At 33.9% G+C, this 16,654-nt stretch overlaps 2 protein-coding genes across 2 annotated transcripts; one reads left to right on the forward strand and one right to left on the reverse strand.

The window, feature by feature from the left end:
* Positions 1–7,005: 7,005 nt before the first annotated feature.
* Positions 7,006–10,973, forward strand: LOC105781629 (uncharacterized). The gene is made up of 10 exons (XM_052625967.1): positions 7,006–7,208; positions 8,301–8,404; positions 8,605–8,736; positions 8,819–8,892; positions 8,990–9,095; positions 9,268–9,336; positions 9,682–9,746; positions 9,840–9,938; positions 10,257–10,356; positions 10,594–10,973. The coding sequence occupies exons 1-10, from the start codon at positions 7,061–7,063 to the stop codon at positions 10,654–10,656; spliced, it is 960 nt and encodes a 319-aa protein (XP_052481927.1). The 5' UTR covers positions 7,006–7,060; the 3' UTR covers positions 10,657–10,973.
* Positions 10,974–11,337: 364 nt separating this feature from the next.
* On the reverse strand, positions 11,338–16,320 carry LOC105783916 (probable bifunctional methylthioribulose-1-phosphate dehydratase/enolase-phosphatase E1). Its single transcript, XM_052626815.1, is given in 11 exon segments — positions 11,338–11,591; positions 11,803–11,921; positions 12,009–12,027; positions 12,030–12,117; positions 12,492–12,593; positions 12,670–12,819; positions 13,647–13,802; positions 13,997–14,182; positions 14,327–14,416; positions 14,968–15,104; positions 15,962–16,320. Coding segments are annotated over 11 exon segments (1,371 nt in total). The 5' UTR covers positions 16,194–16,320; the 3' UTR covers positions 11,338–11,499.
* Between the last annotated feature and the right edge of the window lie 334 nt (positions 16,321–16,654).

The raw sequence follows: 16,654 nt of genomic DNA on the forward strand, positions 1-16,654 counted from the left end.
AGTGCTCAAAATAGTTACATAAGCTTTTCTAGTTTACTACAAGAGTGCCTTCCTCATACTTTTAGGGACTTGTGATGCACTATAGCGTATAATGAACACTTTCTGATAGGATTCAAATGTTAGTGGTAATCATAGGATCCATGTATCTTCATAAGATAAAGAAAAAGAAAAATCTTAACTGCTTTAATCTTGCAATTCTTGGTAAACAAGGTTGGAGATTCATCACCAATCTAGATTCTCTTCTTAGAAAAATCTTCAAATTTAAATACTTCCGAAAGGGTGATTTTTTTATGCATCCGAAAGTACTTATCCTTCTTTTATTTGGAAGAGTAATGTGCTACCATGGAGTTTCTTATAAAAGGTATTCGTTGGAGATTTAGGCTCCCTTTGGATGCAAAATAGCCATGGTGAGATGGAATGTTGAGGGAATATTATTTTTCACTGCAAACATTTGATGTTTGGATAAACAATGGTGAGGTACAGTTGAAAATTTCAACCTCACTGCCAGCCTCATTTTGGATCGGAGCAAAAAGCTCCAGTCTATACACAGTGGGCAGTCAACTTTTTTAACAGACAAAAATGCCCATATTTTTATTTATTATTTTACCATTTTATCCTTGAAAGTTAAAGTAATGTCTTTCCCAACCTCATTTCTATGCCAGAAATTTACTTCTCCTGACTTCCCCACCAAGAACAGAGATAAATCCTTTGAATCTAAGATAACCCATCTAAATATTCTCCCAAGATTCAAACTTTTTCTATCTTTGCTTCTATCGTTCATTGATTTTAACTCAATGCTTCCACCAGTTGTTTGAATTATTGTTTTCTGTTTACATGATTATCATGCTTAGATCTGATTTAAAAGTTTTATTTTTTTATCCCAACTGAAGAGCTGGAGTTGTTCAGTTATCTACTGTATTGATTAGGTTCTTGTGATTTGTTGTGTTACACTTGATTTTATTTCATCCTTTTTAGCTTGAAAGCTAGGATCTTTGGGTGAATAAAGACTTGAATTTGAGCATTGAGCTTGGTTTTTAGATATGAAACAACATTGGGTTGCTTTGCTTTTCGTGAATGAATAGCTATGGGTGGTCTTGACTGTGAAACAATTGGCTGCTCGGTACTTGAATACATTGTTAAGCTTGAAACTTAGGATTTTGGTGTAGGTGTTAATTGTTTTTTTCTTTTTAACTATTTAGTTATTTATTTTAAATAAAAGCAACAAAATTGGTTTGCTTAGAAATTTAGAAATTTTGCTACTGAAATTGAGCAGGAGTTTAGGAATTTTGGAAGAAAATAGTGTGAAACAAAATAGGTTTGATACTTGAGAAGCTCTTAACAACTCTAAACAGAAACTGATGTTTCGTCTAATTCATGTAAAAACATGGTATCATTCACTAAGCTTGTTTCCACAACTGGAAACCATGTATTATAATTTCACCCATGAAGCTTACGTGCAAAATAAAAGATTCATGGTCTTTCTTGTCAAAATGATGAAAATGGGAATTGGCTATATTGAATTTAACAAAACTATCAAACTTGTATATTGTTAGGGTTGCATTTCCTAAAAGCAATGGAATTTGTTGTTGACATGAATTCGGCAAAATTTCCAAAATTTAGGTTAAGAAGTTGGAATTGCAGAGATGTGAGTAGAATTGGAGAGATGACATGTATTAATTAGGTCCATTTCTGAGAAAGGTGTATATCTTGGACATAATGTAGCATCAACAGATTCTTAAGTGAACTCCTTAGCTTTCATCTTAAATAAAAAAATTTTGTATATATCTTCAGTTTATTAAGGAGAAAATAGTTAAAGAATAATGGGACTATACACACTAAAAATTGTATTCTTATGTGTCATTGTTTCTTTACTGTTAACTTTTTATTTGTGTCGATGCTTGCTGTTTGTTGCCAAGTGTTATTTTCCTTATTTGGATGAGTTTTCTGCTGGTTATCGATATAGTACTCTTCAATCTTTGCATGTACTCTCCAATTTAAAACTAGAGCTAAACAGCTTATTGCTTATTTATCCTAATGTTTCCCCCCTTTTTGATTTCACTTCAAGCAGCACAACGATGGTTGTTCCTTGAATCTGCTAGTGATTCTTGTCTCTTCTTTATTTATCCTAATGTTTCCCCTTTTTTTTTAATGTCTGCAGCGACAAGAGCAACTATCTAAATCCATCCAAAAGCAAGAGGTAGTTTAATGTCTCTAAAAATGCCTTTATTCATTTAGTGTTCATCTTATGGCTTTCATCCATTCATGATGTATTATTCTTATTTTTTATGAAACTATATTATTATATCTAATTATATATTTATGGTTTTATGTCGATTGACATTTAAAATCAAAATAATAATAGATGGTAAAGACACAAAATTTTGTGGAGGGAGATAGTACCTTAGCAACAAAAGCTGTTTGGGATGATGAGCTGACGTTGATATTTTGTGAACTTTGCGTGAATGAAGTCAATGCTGGTAATAGACCGACAACTCATCTAAACTCAAAAGGATGGGAAAATGTCATTACTCTTTTTCAAGCAAAAACACAAAAAAATTATGGAAAACCTCAATTGAAAAATAAATGGGATACATTAAAAAAGGAATGGAGGTTATGGAGGGAGTTGCTTAAGGAATCTACGGGTATTAGATGGTGTCCATCTAAAAAGACGGTCGATGCTACCGAAGAATGGTGGGCTGAAAAATACAGGTCAGTATTAACTTTATCACTATTTTAATGCATAAAGTTTACTGAAATTAATAATTTACAATTATAAAAATCTTAGTATAACATTTAACATTTAACATGTTATATAGAAAAATCCTGATTTTGAAGGATTTAAGAAGAAAGGAATTGAACCACAATTGAATGAGTTAATGTGGCAAATGTTTGGTGGCATTGTAGCCACTGGAGAGAATGCATGGGCACCTTCATCTGGTGTTCTTCCAAGTGGGGTTCCTATGGGAGATGATATACCTAATGAGGGATTTGGTGACTCAGATGAACATAGTAATGAGAATGAAGATATTCCTCCTAATGAGGTACCATCAAACCCTTCTTATGAAACTCCTAATCGAAGAAAACAAACACTTTGGGTTGTACACGGTAAAGGAAAAAAATCAAGTTCAAGTAGAAATTCATCAAGAAATACATTAACTACTCATATTGAGAAATTGTGTGAGAGTATGGCTAGTTCAAGAAAGTCAGTGAATGAAATTATTTTTCCTCACTCTCAATATACTATTTCAAATGCAATGGATGCTTTGCGTGCTTTGGGAGATGAAATTCCAAAAAAAAGATGAACTGTACTATTTTGCCATCAAAATGTTCCAAATACCGGTGAAACAAGAAGTGTTTTTGAACTTAGATCCAGATGATAGGGTTTGGTGGCTTCGACGTGAGTATGCTGAACAAAATCCAATTGCATCATTTTCATCCTTGGTAGCAACATCCTCATTTCCCTTCCAACCATACCATTAACCACCTCCACCATAAGCTCCTTAGAATTATTATTGTAATATAACTATACTACTTTTTTATATGTAAAACTAATGTATGATATTTTTTATGTTTGGTATTTTTATGCTATGCTTTTAATCAAGTTTCTGTGTTGTATAGAATATCACGAAATATTAATTGTATTTATTTTAAAGGATTGTATTGGGGCCATAGATGGAACACACATAAAAGCATACATTTCGCCTTCTTGTCAAATACCTTATATCGGACGAAAAGGTGAACCAACTCAAAATATTATGGCAGTTTGTGACTTCAACATGTGCTTTATTTTTGTATTTCCTGGTTGGGAAGGAACAGCACATGATGGTAGAATTTTTTTGCAAGCACTTAGAAAAAAAGAGTTAAAGTTTCCACACCCTCCACCAGGTTGAACTTTAATTTTTTAATTAATTTTTACATAAAAATATTAAAATTTTTAATTTATTTTTAAACTTGATATTATGTTTTACTTTTTTATAGGAAAATATTATCTTGTGTATTCAGGATATCCACAAATGGCAGGTTTTCTAGGTCCATATAGGGGGAACAATATCATTTACCTGATTTTCGTCGAGGTAATCATCAAGTATCTGAAAAAAAAAGAAATTTTTAATCATGCCCATTCTTCGTTACGCTCTGTGATTGAACGAACATTTGGAGTGTGGAAAAAAATAGCCAATATTAAGAGATATTCCAAGTTATTCATTCAACAAGAAAGTTTTAATAGTTATTGCAACAATGGTTTTGCATAATTACATTCGAAGACATGCTTGGTCAAATGATGATGATTTTCGAGAATTTGAGAATATACCCGACATGTCAGTCTCTTCAAGCCAGTTTGACAGAGGTGAATCGAGTTCTTCTAACAAAGAAAGTGACCTTGAAATCACGATGTTAAGGGAAACCATTGCAACTAGTTTAATGAATCCATATTTGTAAAAATATTTTGTATCATAACCTAATTTCTAGTAATAATGAAACTTGTTATGTCTTATGTTAATATATTTTTTTTATTAAAAATCATCCGTTTAGATACTTCAAAATTTGATCCAAGTATAATGTTACTATTTGTGAAAATAATATTTATCATTGTTATAAAAAATATTTAACTATAAAAATTAAAATAATTATCATTTTATCTAATAAATAATTTAAATTAATTATATAATTCATTAAAATATTGGAAGATATATTTTAATATTTTATTAAATAAATTTATAAATTAACACATTTTAATAATTTTAAAAAAGTAAAATATTTTAAAAAACTTCTATTATATATCAATTCTAATCTGATGTACTTAATAGTCATTTTTTATTCTCGCCTTACCGCTATAGCTGTGTTTGAATCCAAACACAAACTCCACCATTGTTTCTAATCTCACCGTATCCAATCTCACCGCTACAGTATCCAATCTCACCATTACAGTAACTAATTTCACTGCCACCGCTGTTTTTAACCTCACCGGAAGTAAACACACCGTCCATCCAAACTAAGCCTTAGTAACTGTTCGAATACTGTTATTTTTAATGACCCATGGCTGGTTGATGACTTTAACTTCTATGTTAATTCTATGCCAATCCTGAGAATGGAGGAGTTGTGAGTAGCGAAGCTTTTAAATGACGAAGGAAATGCTCGGGATTTGAATTTTCTTGAGGGTGTCTTATCTCCTAGTGATGTTAACCGTGCCATAAATATCCCAATCAACTTGTCTAAACCTGCTGATTGTCGGGTATGACATTTTACCAAGTAAGGTGATTACAATGTCAAGTCCTGTTATGTTACTGACATTAAGATGTATACTAACTTTCACGCTCTTACTTGGGAAGGGATTTGGAATAAATTATGGCACTTGAATTTACCTCCAAAAGTAAAGATTTTGTTTGGAGGTGTTCGAGGAATTTCATTCCTTGTTGCAATCATTTGGTCGAGAAAGGGTGCAATTTAAGTCCCAATTATGCTCGTTGTGGAGATGTTGAGGATTTAAAACACGTTACTATTAATTGCTCGAAAGCAGCCAAAGTATGAATGGCAACGGGTATAAATGGTTCTCATCAATCGATTGTTGAGTGGCTGTGTGAGTTACTAAATTCAACAAACACTTCAGTGATTCTACGGAGATTATAGTATTTTAGGGAATCTCTATTGTTGGCAAGCTAAGGATGCCTCGTCGACTCATGTTGTTTCTTTTGCTAACCATTTCTTACAAGGAAAAGGGACATCCAAAACTGCTTTCACTCGAGTTTAGCAATTTGTCCTTGGGAGAGAAGTTGCTAATGCTGCTTGGTCAAAGCCGAACGAGGGCTATGTAAAGTGTATAACATTGATGTTGCCTTATTTGCAAAGTCTCAGTCTACCAGCTTGGCGGCTATCTTGCAAGATGATCATGGTACTTAAGAACTTTTTCTGGTCATCTCCCATCCTTGCTACTACCTTGGTTGGCTGAAGCCTCTTGTTTAGAGAAGCTCTTTCATGGCTAAAGTTATCACATATTGACAAGGTTGCTGTGGAGAGAGATTGCTTGGTAGGATGTAGTGCTCACAACTCAAGAATTTGTTGTGATTTCTTAGTTTCAAAGTATATAAGATTCGTAAAAGTGTTAATAAGGTTGTTCATCATTTAGTTAGAGTAGTTGTTGGATATTTGAGTGGAGACGATAGAATTGGAGACTTATAACAGTACACTTCAAGACGCGGATGATGTTTTCCAAAGAGAATTATTTGCCCCACACAAAGTTGCTAGAGGGTTAAGACAAAGTCCTCGTACGATACAACGAAGTTTTGAATTTTCCTTGATTTTAATCAAGGAATTTCCTGGCTCTTACTCTAGTTTCTGAAAATAAGATTGACTGTAATTGTATATTTTGTGAGCACCATAATGCCTTTATTTATATGCACTCAATGAATACAATTTTAAAGAGCCACAACCCTTCATATTGGACATAATTCTTGAGAGAAACATGTCCCATGGAAATGTATCTATTAAATGATAAATCATTACTTTTAATTTGAATAGTGCTTATGAATAATTAATTTACAAATTATAATTTCCAACAGTAGCCTTATCTAAACTTGCAATATTTTGATTTTGTTTCATCCTGCTTTACGAATGTTCTTGGTTTTTATGCAAATACCAATGAAAATTATGATACTAAAACGAGTGTATGGAGTAAATTTGTTGGGCTGAGTTTAACTTCATATCTTTTATTTATTTATTTAAATATTTCCATTTTATTTATTAATGAAATAATTTTACCTTCAAAATATTTATATTTAAATTTAAAAAAAAACATAGATTTTGATTATAATATATTTTATAATTATTTAATAATAATATTTAAAGATCTTGGGGTAAAAAAAAAGATTTTATGTAAATATTAAAAGGTTGCAAAAATGGGAAAATGTTGCTAGTATAGAAACGGATTAGAAATACATGTTATAAGTTAATGATTTAGTTTATAGATTAATATTATTACTTTGATTTTTGCTAAAAGAAAGTTAAATAGTGCATTATTTAGCGTTTAGGATAGAGTTACTAGTTTTGTTAACGCAATAAAACGACCATGGCTGCCGCAAGCGTCACCTCACCATGGTTGCTCCGAAAGGCATTTCAAGCTTTGGCTTTCTCTCAACCTCTTCACACCAACAAACACCTTTCTTTCTATGGAAATCTTTGCTCTTTTCCATTTCAATATCCGCTGAGAAGTTCAGGTTTTTTATTTTGTTATGAATTTTTTCTTCTTCTTTATCTATCTATATATATATATTTGTGATAGTTGTATAAATAGAGATACCCATTGAGCTGAAGTAGAAGATTTTCTGTTTGTTTTGAAGTAATCTTGTGTAATTAGAGATACCCTTTATGCTAAAGTTAAAGAATTTGCAAATATGTTTTGTTAGTTTTGAGGTATAGAGATACCCATTTAGCCAGAGAAAAAAATATTTACATTTACCCTTCTTAACATTCTTGGTTAATTCTGAAGTAATATTGTGTAATTATAGACAAACATTGAGCTAAAAGGGAGGAATTTGAGCAATTTTCTTTGTTAGTTTTGTTGTAATCGTGGATTAATTTGAGACACCCATTAAGCTGAATTAGGAGAATCTAGTAAGCGCATCTGAAAAAAAAAAAAAAGTATTGGAGGAAATAAAATGCTTGAGATTATAACAATGTTGTCACTCAAATGAACTTGTAAGTCAGTTGTATTACTCTTATCAGGAAAAAAAAAAGAGATGCTTCTTTTTACTAAAAGGTTTGTTTAGATTTCGGATGGTTTTATGTCATGGATTCCATCTAGGGATGAAGCATGCACTGCAACTCGTATCATTATGTGGACGTTTTACCTCCGAGTGAAATATGCCAATTATTTCAAATGCATTTTGTTAAGGAAGAATGAATGCTTGTTAACCTCAGCTCGATATCAAAATATATTGCCATCCTTAATGAATGCACACCTAGGGCATTGACCACAATTCCAATTCAACTTTTTATTATTCCTAGAACTAGAGTTTATACGCAAGGCAACTTATAGTAGTAGTTGTTTCTTAGAATTATCAATTTATCACAAAGTTATTGCACATTAAACATATGCAATAGCCACCATTACCATGGCTGCTGAACCTGTACTTTAGCATTGTTAGTAAGCTGTAGGATTAACTTCTGCAAAGTCCAGCTTCTTCAACTTTTTCAGTTGTTTTTTTGCCATATGTACATGTTTCAGCAAATGGGACGTATGCATATACGACAGTGCTGATTTTCTAGTCAAGTAACATCCTATTTAAAATTTTGAAATGCACACACAGGGTTATGTCACATTGCCCAAGTTATAAAGGGGGATAACGATGTTTTACTTAAAGGAGTAGGAGATAAGAGTGCTATCGAAGAAGTGAAACATATACTTGATACGGTATTCTCATTGCCCTTTTTCCATATCTTCCTTTAGTAGCCTATTGTTTCTTTGGTTTGGTCCTTGCCTTTTGTACCTAGTCAAATTCATCTGATTCTCTAATTAATTTTGTTTCTTTGCTATAGATAACTGGTAGAAAAGTTCCTAGCTCTGTCTGTTTAACTTCTCTTCTATTTGGAATTTATTTTATGCGCTTTTAGGCTAGACGTGCAGCAACCAGAAGAGAGGTATTCCATACAGATTTTCTAACCCCACCAGTATTAAAGGAATCCATGATTGTTCTGCAAAAACTGGCTGATGTTAAGGCAGTTGCACAGGGGGGGTATCCTCAGGTCGAACCAAATGGATTCAGTTTACTTCTCCTTCATTGATTTCTTTGGTTATACAAGTTGATGAATCTCCGTGATCCTTTAGGCTGAGCGTTGCCGTCTTTCTATTGGACATTCAGAAGTATTGACCAATGATCCTAATGTAGTTGCAGCAATAAAGTAAGTAATATCCTTCATTGTCAAGAGCTGGTAACGATTAGTGCTAGAATCAAATACAATTAAATACAATATGCATATTTGGTTTTTTCTTTGTCAGTATCTCGGGAAACTTCAGCTTTCAACCTTGTTCTCATGGTGACTTCCTTGGTGCAATTCTTGGTAAAGGTATTGCTAGGGAGAAGCTTGGGGATATTATCTTGCAGGTATTCAGATGGTCAATTGCAGATTAGGCAATTTAGAACTTGGGTTTACTTTAAAAGCCCCGGTTTAATTTCTTTCATTAAGATAATTTATACCTGCCTCCTAAACCAGCAAAGAAGTTTTCTCTGCATCTAATATATTACCAGGCTGTAACCTATGTTGACTGTTAACTAGGGAGAAAAGGGAGCTCATGTCGTGATTGTTCCTGAACTCGTTGACTTTCTTATGTCGACACTGGACAAGGTGAACTTTTTTCCCCTTGGATACGCTCAATGACTGCCATAATTTTAAATTTAAATCTTTTTCCACTTTTTCGGGTAACAGTAACAGCATTATTTCTGGCTGTCTATTATCACAGTAACCTTGCAGTGAAATTTTTATTCTTGCACACTGTTAGTATCACATTAAAATCAATATATTGTCTGTCATGTTTGTTTGTTTTTAGTGGTAAATAACACTCATATTCTTGTAATGTCTGTAACGGTTAGGGAGTCTCCAAAGGCATGAGCTAATCTTGCCGTATTGCAGTAAAAAGAATTGTGGGTGAAATCCTCTCCAACTCTTTTTGTTATGTGTTTCCTTTTGCAGGTTGCTAATGTATCAGTATCATGTACACAGATACCTCTGCTTGCACTTGAATATGAGCCACCAAGGTGCAATCACTCATGATGCTCATCAGTTTTTATCTCAATCTTATGGTACCTATTGCTGTGATATCCATCAATGACTTCATGTTGGCTTTGCAGGACGCAGTCATTCAAAACCGTAGAAGCATCACTTCGTGTTGATGCTCTTGCTAGTGCAGGATTTAAGATTTCTAGATCTAAACTAGTTAATTTGATAAGGTATATTCTCGGTTGATGCTCTAGCTTAATCTCTTCTTGACTTTGGGCCTATGTTACTCTGACTCTTGATTTCTTGAGTGCCTGTGCATGACACCCATGTCTGAAGAATATTCTGATATGAGCATGATGATATGACTCTCAAAGAACACTTTCAATAAAGGAAAGAACTTGGAAAAGAGAACTGAACATACCCATGTTCAACATATACCCACATCTCAGAATCACATTTGAGTCCGAGTAACATAGCTTTTAGTTGCAAAATGCATGAAAGATTGAGCTGATGGACGTTTGTTTTTCTATTTTGTTTTGGTCTTATAGCAACGGAGATGTACGCGTAAATTGGACAACTGTCACAAAAAATGGAACAACTCTCAAGACCGGTGACATTGTCTCTGTTAGTGGGAAAGGAAGACTAAAGGTGAGTGAGTGTTCGGTTTGAGAAATCTTTGCCGTCTAGTAATATGTTTAGCATATATTACTTTGACATTTCATTTCCCTCGAGTGCTTGAATCCGACTCCAACGCATAGATGTAGGGTACAATCCTCCAAATACATGAAAAAAACATAATAATAATAAAAAAGCATCTGATATTACTTGGGAGTCCGAGTAAGGTAGGTTTAGCAAACTGATACATTGCAGTTTGGTTTTGTACAGATTGGAGAAATTAACAGTACAAAGAAGGGAAAGTTTTCTGTGGAACTCATTCGGTATTTGTAGGGTTTTAGAAGACAAGCAATTGAGTAAAAGGATGATTTGGAGTTTAGGCAATTGAGGATACACATTGTGATGTTTCTAACTAAACAAGGGATTCTCAAATATCAGAAGCCATAGAAAAGAAAAAAAGGAATTGCATTACAAGGAGTCTGGCTCATGTATCAAAGCTGTGAATTCCAAGACAAATGCCAGCTTCTTGCATGGCATCTGAGGGTCATAGGAAAACTCAACACTTGAGTGCATTAGAGGCATCCAGAATATTCATATAATTTCTTTTAATAATCAATCATTTTGGTTTTATGTATTTAGTATTAATTGTATTGTTAAAATATTGGAATTTGAATAATATATGATGATTCAAAAACAATATTTTATTAATAAATATTGAAAATAATTAAAATTTCAATATCTATTACTAGAAAATAACAAATAGTAAAAATACTTTTCATTGACTTATCTAAATATTAGAAAATATCTTCTTCTTTTTTTTGGGGGATGTTTATAGTTTTAGAAATTATACGAAAAATAATTTGAGATTTATTGTAGTGATCTTTTACTTTGTTTTAGTGATCTGAAAGGAAATGAATTGATTTATGGTAGTGATCTTTTATAATTATTACATTTTCACAAAATAATTTATATAAAAAAGGAAAAAAAAAAGAAAAGAAAAGAAAGGAACTTGGATGAATTTAACCGATCCAAACATGTAAAAAAAGACTTTGTATCCAACATTCACAGGTGACGATCAATACAGGGTTGCTACAAAATCATGATTTATTGCATCCAAAAGTTACTTATTACAAGTGCATGGAAGGCCGATATTATTACAGAAATGCCAAACTTCTATCAGATCTCCAGGAAAGAGTTGATAGTCTTGAATCCATGGTTCTCCGGAAGAGGACCGTTTCCCGATCTGATGGAGATTACAACCTCCAAACCTACCAAATGGATAACATGAAAAACAGTAATTGATAAACAAAGGGTATGCAAGGATGTGCAGAGTAAAATTTAGAATTGTTCTTATACTAATTCGTAACGGTCTAAGCTGTCGGGTTGTGATTCTGAAAGCAAAATAAGTCTAAAACACGAGCCAGAATCAGCAGGATTAGAATACGGACACCGGCAAAGAAAAAAAGATCAGTACACTACCTGCAGCTTTTGCAGCCGTGGCTTCTTGATAGACATCGGTCACAAATAGTATATCGGATGGCTTATCAACTCCCAATGACTCAGTGATTTCGACATAACTTCGTGTTTCTCTTTTATATCTGCAAGCAAGGCAAGGTGAAATGGAGTGTCACTTTGAGTTAAAATTTTGTGATAAGCATAAAGCAAAACAAAGTAAAAAGACTTACCCTACTGCGGTGTCGAAAATCCAGATAAATACTTCCTCAAATCACCGTAGTTTGTATTTCCGAATATAAGCCTCTGAGCCAATCTGCTACCACTAGAATATATGTATACCTGTGATGAAAGAGGAAGCAAAGATAAGCATTGAAAATTGAACTTTCTATAAGTAACCGAGAACTTAGCTGAGTAAGATCCTGTCCATAAACCAATCCCAATGATAATGTTTCGGTTTTACCTCATGGATATACATGACTTCTAGTAAAAAAGAGAAAATGGCAGCTGTATGCCAAGGGATGATACAGCTTCATGACAACACGATAGGACATGAACATACATTAACTTGAGCTTAGATCTAGACTAGGTCCGAGTGGACACCTATGCGGGAGCAAATGCACAGAAACATATTCAAAACGTAGACCAAATACCGTATCCAGAACTACATTCAAAAAATGAAATTGTAAAGGAGTAAAGGAAATTCGTAATAATACCTTTATACCCAGTGCATGCCACTTTTCGAGAGCTTCTGGTACATCATCAAAAACTACTCCTTCAAGCTCGTTATTCTCAAATCCAGTACGCCATATATGACCCTATTTAACTTCATATTAGTCCTTTCCCAAAGTTAAGCTCCAAAAATGTATTATCTTTCAATTCATGTTCGCTTACTTGCAATTGCTTTAAGGCAGTAATTTTTCGATCAGCTTTTATCATTGCTTCGACATTAGCCACCAAAGAAGCAATCACCTCCTCTTTTCCTGCATCTTCCGAGGGGATAGGTACAGCGCCAAGAACACCTTGCTTCAAGTCATCTTCAACCTGTGGAAAACATCTTATAGGCAGATAATTTAGGAGTCAATCAGGACTTCCTTGGTTGCTAATTTGTAAGATACACAACCTCACTGCCTTAAACACAGAAAACGAGCTGAAGAAGTATCCTTAGATTCCTTTGGGTTTTCTAATTCTATACACATGCCTCAAACGCATGTCAAGTAAACAGATACTCCAGCAAAAAGCCCGGCTTTCACATATAAAATATTGATAACAGTAAACGAACATATGATTAATGATGATAATAGACAGTAATTTCATATATTCTACAAAGGTTCCAAATATTGTTGAAATTAAAAAGGTTCTAAATTCACAGATAATGATGGTTCAAGAGTAATGCATTGTATCACACAAACAACTGGTCCATTCTATGTTTGTATTTCAGGTATATCACACGAGTTCGAAGCATATAATTTTGGGGAAAGAAAATGAGTGTTGATTGAATTTTATTTAGGCATCAAGACAAAAGGTTGGCCAATCCTCATATATCCGACCATCAATTTGAATGGCTACTCAATTTTCTTCTTTCGGACAATACTCGGGAAGCAGATAGCATCAGTAGGCAGTTCACTAGTAAGAAGCAATGAATTGTAGTTCACTGCTAGAGCTTAGCCAAGGAAGCAGGCACATGAATGGGCCATACAATCTCAATTCTCCGAGAAGTAAAGTTCATATGGTCATTTGTGCCTAACTCTTAAAATTAATTCTTTAATATATTAAAAGGTAATTGCCTTGAGGAAGAAAAGCAAACAATTTGTATCTGGATTTGCCGCAGAAGATGATAAAAGGTCAAAAGATCCAAAGAAAAATCTTACTTGAGAACGTAACAACTTAATATCATCTTGAGTTTCAGCACTATTGTAAGTTGCGGACAAATGCCTCCCAACATTGTCTCGGGCATAGGGAAAGTGAACATCTGTTAGAAATGAAATAGGAGTTGTAGTTCCTTCGATGTCAAGCACAACGCAGCGCTGCAACAGTAAAAAAGACAATGTACAGTGAGAGAGTATTTGATAAATGAAAGTAACAACTTTCTTGTTAAGCAATAAAACAGTCAAGAGTCTACAACAATGTTATCCCAAAATTAGAGATTTTTGTTAGAAGGGAAACACACATGTCTAGAAAACCCAGAACTTGTCCGGTTTTACAGAAAATATGTGCTTACTGGATATGGCTGGAGTTTAAAATTCGAATCCACCGTCCCAGCCTTCGTAGCCACCCTTTTTATCATGCTATTGATGCTTGAAAATCCTTTAACATTCTGAATGGGGCCATGATCTGGAGTAGACCAGTCTAAGCCTAGATGATGGAGCTTGATAGCAGCATCAAAGAGGTAATGATAACATTCAGCCTGAAATAGTATGTCACCGCTGAAGTAAGAAACACAAACGACCAACGCAACATGTAAGAATCAGTCTTACTGGGAAGGAGGTTCGGAAAAGCCAAAAGAGAGAGAAACCAAGATGCATATTCTGAAATTTCAAGTTTCACATACCTGAGTTTTAGCACTGATCCATGAGTCACCCCATACGTATATGCCATGATGGCGAACAAGCACAGCAGTTGTCTTAGGATACACTTCAATCTGAAAATCAATAAAGTGAACTTCAATATAGTGAAGACAACATTGTCATTGGACAAAGTCAAGCATAACGAATGATTTAGCATATGCAAGATGAATTTCTAGTAAGCTTCAATTCAGAGACTCAAGAAAGGTTGTTGATAACTATGTTGCTCTGACTTGGGGCAAAATATTTCGGTCGGGGAAAAACTTACGCGAAACTCTTTTGAAAGTGAATTTATCATTGTTACAAGACATGATTCCATTCCATGACTGTGGATAACCGATCCACCATCATGCATATCATATGCCTGAGATACGAACACTATAAGCACTCGTTTTCTCGTAAAAACTTATCAAAGATCATGCTGAAAAGGAATATTATGTTTAAAAGTAAAGCAAATCACAAGAGCATACTATCCTAACAAATGCTATAACATCAAAAATAGGATCATTATCACTTCAGTAAATTCTAGATTACAATTTCAAAAAAAAAAAAACTCGGTAAAATAAACTACTGGTTTGATTAAACAATGCCAAATAATAGTTTTCAGAAAAGCAGATATAATAGTTGCCTTCATGAAAAGAGGAGCACAACCGGAGCACTTGGGAGGCTTATGAGGGTATGGCTTTGGCTTTGGCGAAGATATGATAGACCCATCTCCTGATAATACATAGATGTCATCTGGTTGCATTCTCTCCTTTTGAACACCTATCAAAGTACCAAATCACAAGCCTGTAATTAAGCTATGCTCGAAACGATCTTCTAGTAATTGGCAAACATGCAGTTGAAGAAGAACGACAATATATGTAATAAAAGACGAGTTCTATACGCAACAACAGTCAACTGAACCGAGCATTATAATCCATAACCCTTTTAAAAGAGGACCTAAGAAAACACCACCAGACTCGTATATGGCAGAGTAAAACCAACAATAAAATAGCAAGGGCATCTCATACCAATGGAAAAGCAAATTTGGCTTGAAAGGCACATAACATCTAACCAAAAACCATAAAAAAAATTTCTCTTTTTAAGTAGATTTACCATTGCCTTGCATTCCAAACATACAAACATATGATCATAAAGCAGCAACACCTAAGATATCAAACACTTAGATAAATATAAGAAAAGGCAACTTAGAGCTTGAAAGAAATGCACCATAAGCACAATGAACAATCAAAAATAAAAATTCCAACTAGATTAACAATAAACCATGTAGATGACATTCTAGATTATGGATTGAGAGTTTACTTGTAGTAGTTTATCGGCTTCTTTGGATATATAAAATAATTAGTTATCTAAAAAAGTTTCAGATTAATACACAAACATTGAATTGAGCCCAAAAGCAAAATGGTGATATGCCAAAAAGGAACAGTGAAATAAATAGTGAGCAAATACCATTAAAGACACCAAATTAATTACAATATATATATATATATATAACTTCGAGCTTGAATAATAAAACCCAGGAACCAAAAAAAATACTTAAAAATAAAGAATTCAGCTAAAATAACATCAACCCAAGATCAAAAATAGCCCAAAAGAAAAATGGCTTGAGAAATAAGTACCAAAAGGGGACATGGGGATGAGTTGCTGAGGCTTAGGGATACAACTACCATGGACTTTCATGGTGATACTGCCACCTGTTCTTGATACCCATCCAAGGTTATAGAACTATCGGCAAAGCTCTGATATCAAACATCTTGTCTCCTTCACTGCTCTGCTCTCTAAATAAGCTTGTGAAATACTTCTCATCTTCCACATTCCCCCATTTATTGTCATTGTTGTTGGTACAACCATTGCAAAAGACAAAGGCTCCCCTTTATATATCGCTAGAGCCAGCCTTTCTTGCTTTCTTTATTATCTTCAATCTTTGTTTTGATTTGATTTGGTTGGACTTAGGATTGAAGTTATACTTATTCACAATCTTGTGGTGGAAACACTAGAGATGTGGTGGAAACACTTCCTTAAATGGCTTTAATAACGTCTAAGCTGTCAGATTGGATTATTAGCTTGTCATGTCCTCTACATTGGATAAGCTTGAGGCCCTCCAAAATGCCTCAAAGCTCGGCATCAAAGATCGAACACTTCTTAAAGTATTGGTTATACCTAAAGATCCAACCTCAGTTTTCATCGTGAATTATTCCCCTAGAAGCTGCATTTCCTGAATCCAATTGCACGATATTGTCGATGATAATGAAGATCTACTTTCTAGAATGTCGTTCTTCGATGCTCATGATGTTGCAACCAATTATTTCATC

The sequence above is a fragment of the Gossypium raimondii genome, chromosome 13, assembly GCF_025698545.1.
Source record: "Gossypium raimondii isolate GPD5lz chromosome 13, ASM2569854v1, whole genome shotgun sequence".
NCBI lineage: Eukaryota > Viridiplantae > Streptophyta > Magnoliopsida > Malvales > Malvaceae > Gossypium > Gossypium raimondii.

Excerpts from the sequence above, each read along its gene's own strand:
- LOC105781629 (XM_052625967.1), top strand. The coding sequence starts at position 7,061 with ATGGCTGCCGCAAGCGTCACCTCACCATGGTTGCTCCGAAAGGCATTT. Across the intron at positions 7,209-8,300 it reads ATATCCGCTGAGAAGTTCAG|GGTTATGTCACATTGCCCAA; the intron begins GTTTTTTATTTT and ends ATGCACACACAG. Across the intron at positions 10,357-10,593 it reads GTGGGAAAGGAAGACTAAAG|ATTGGAGAAATTAACAGTAC; the intron begins GTGAGTGAGTGT and ends GGTTTTGTACAG.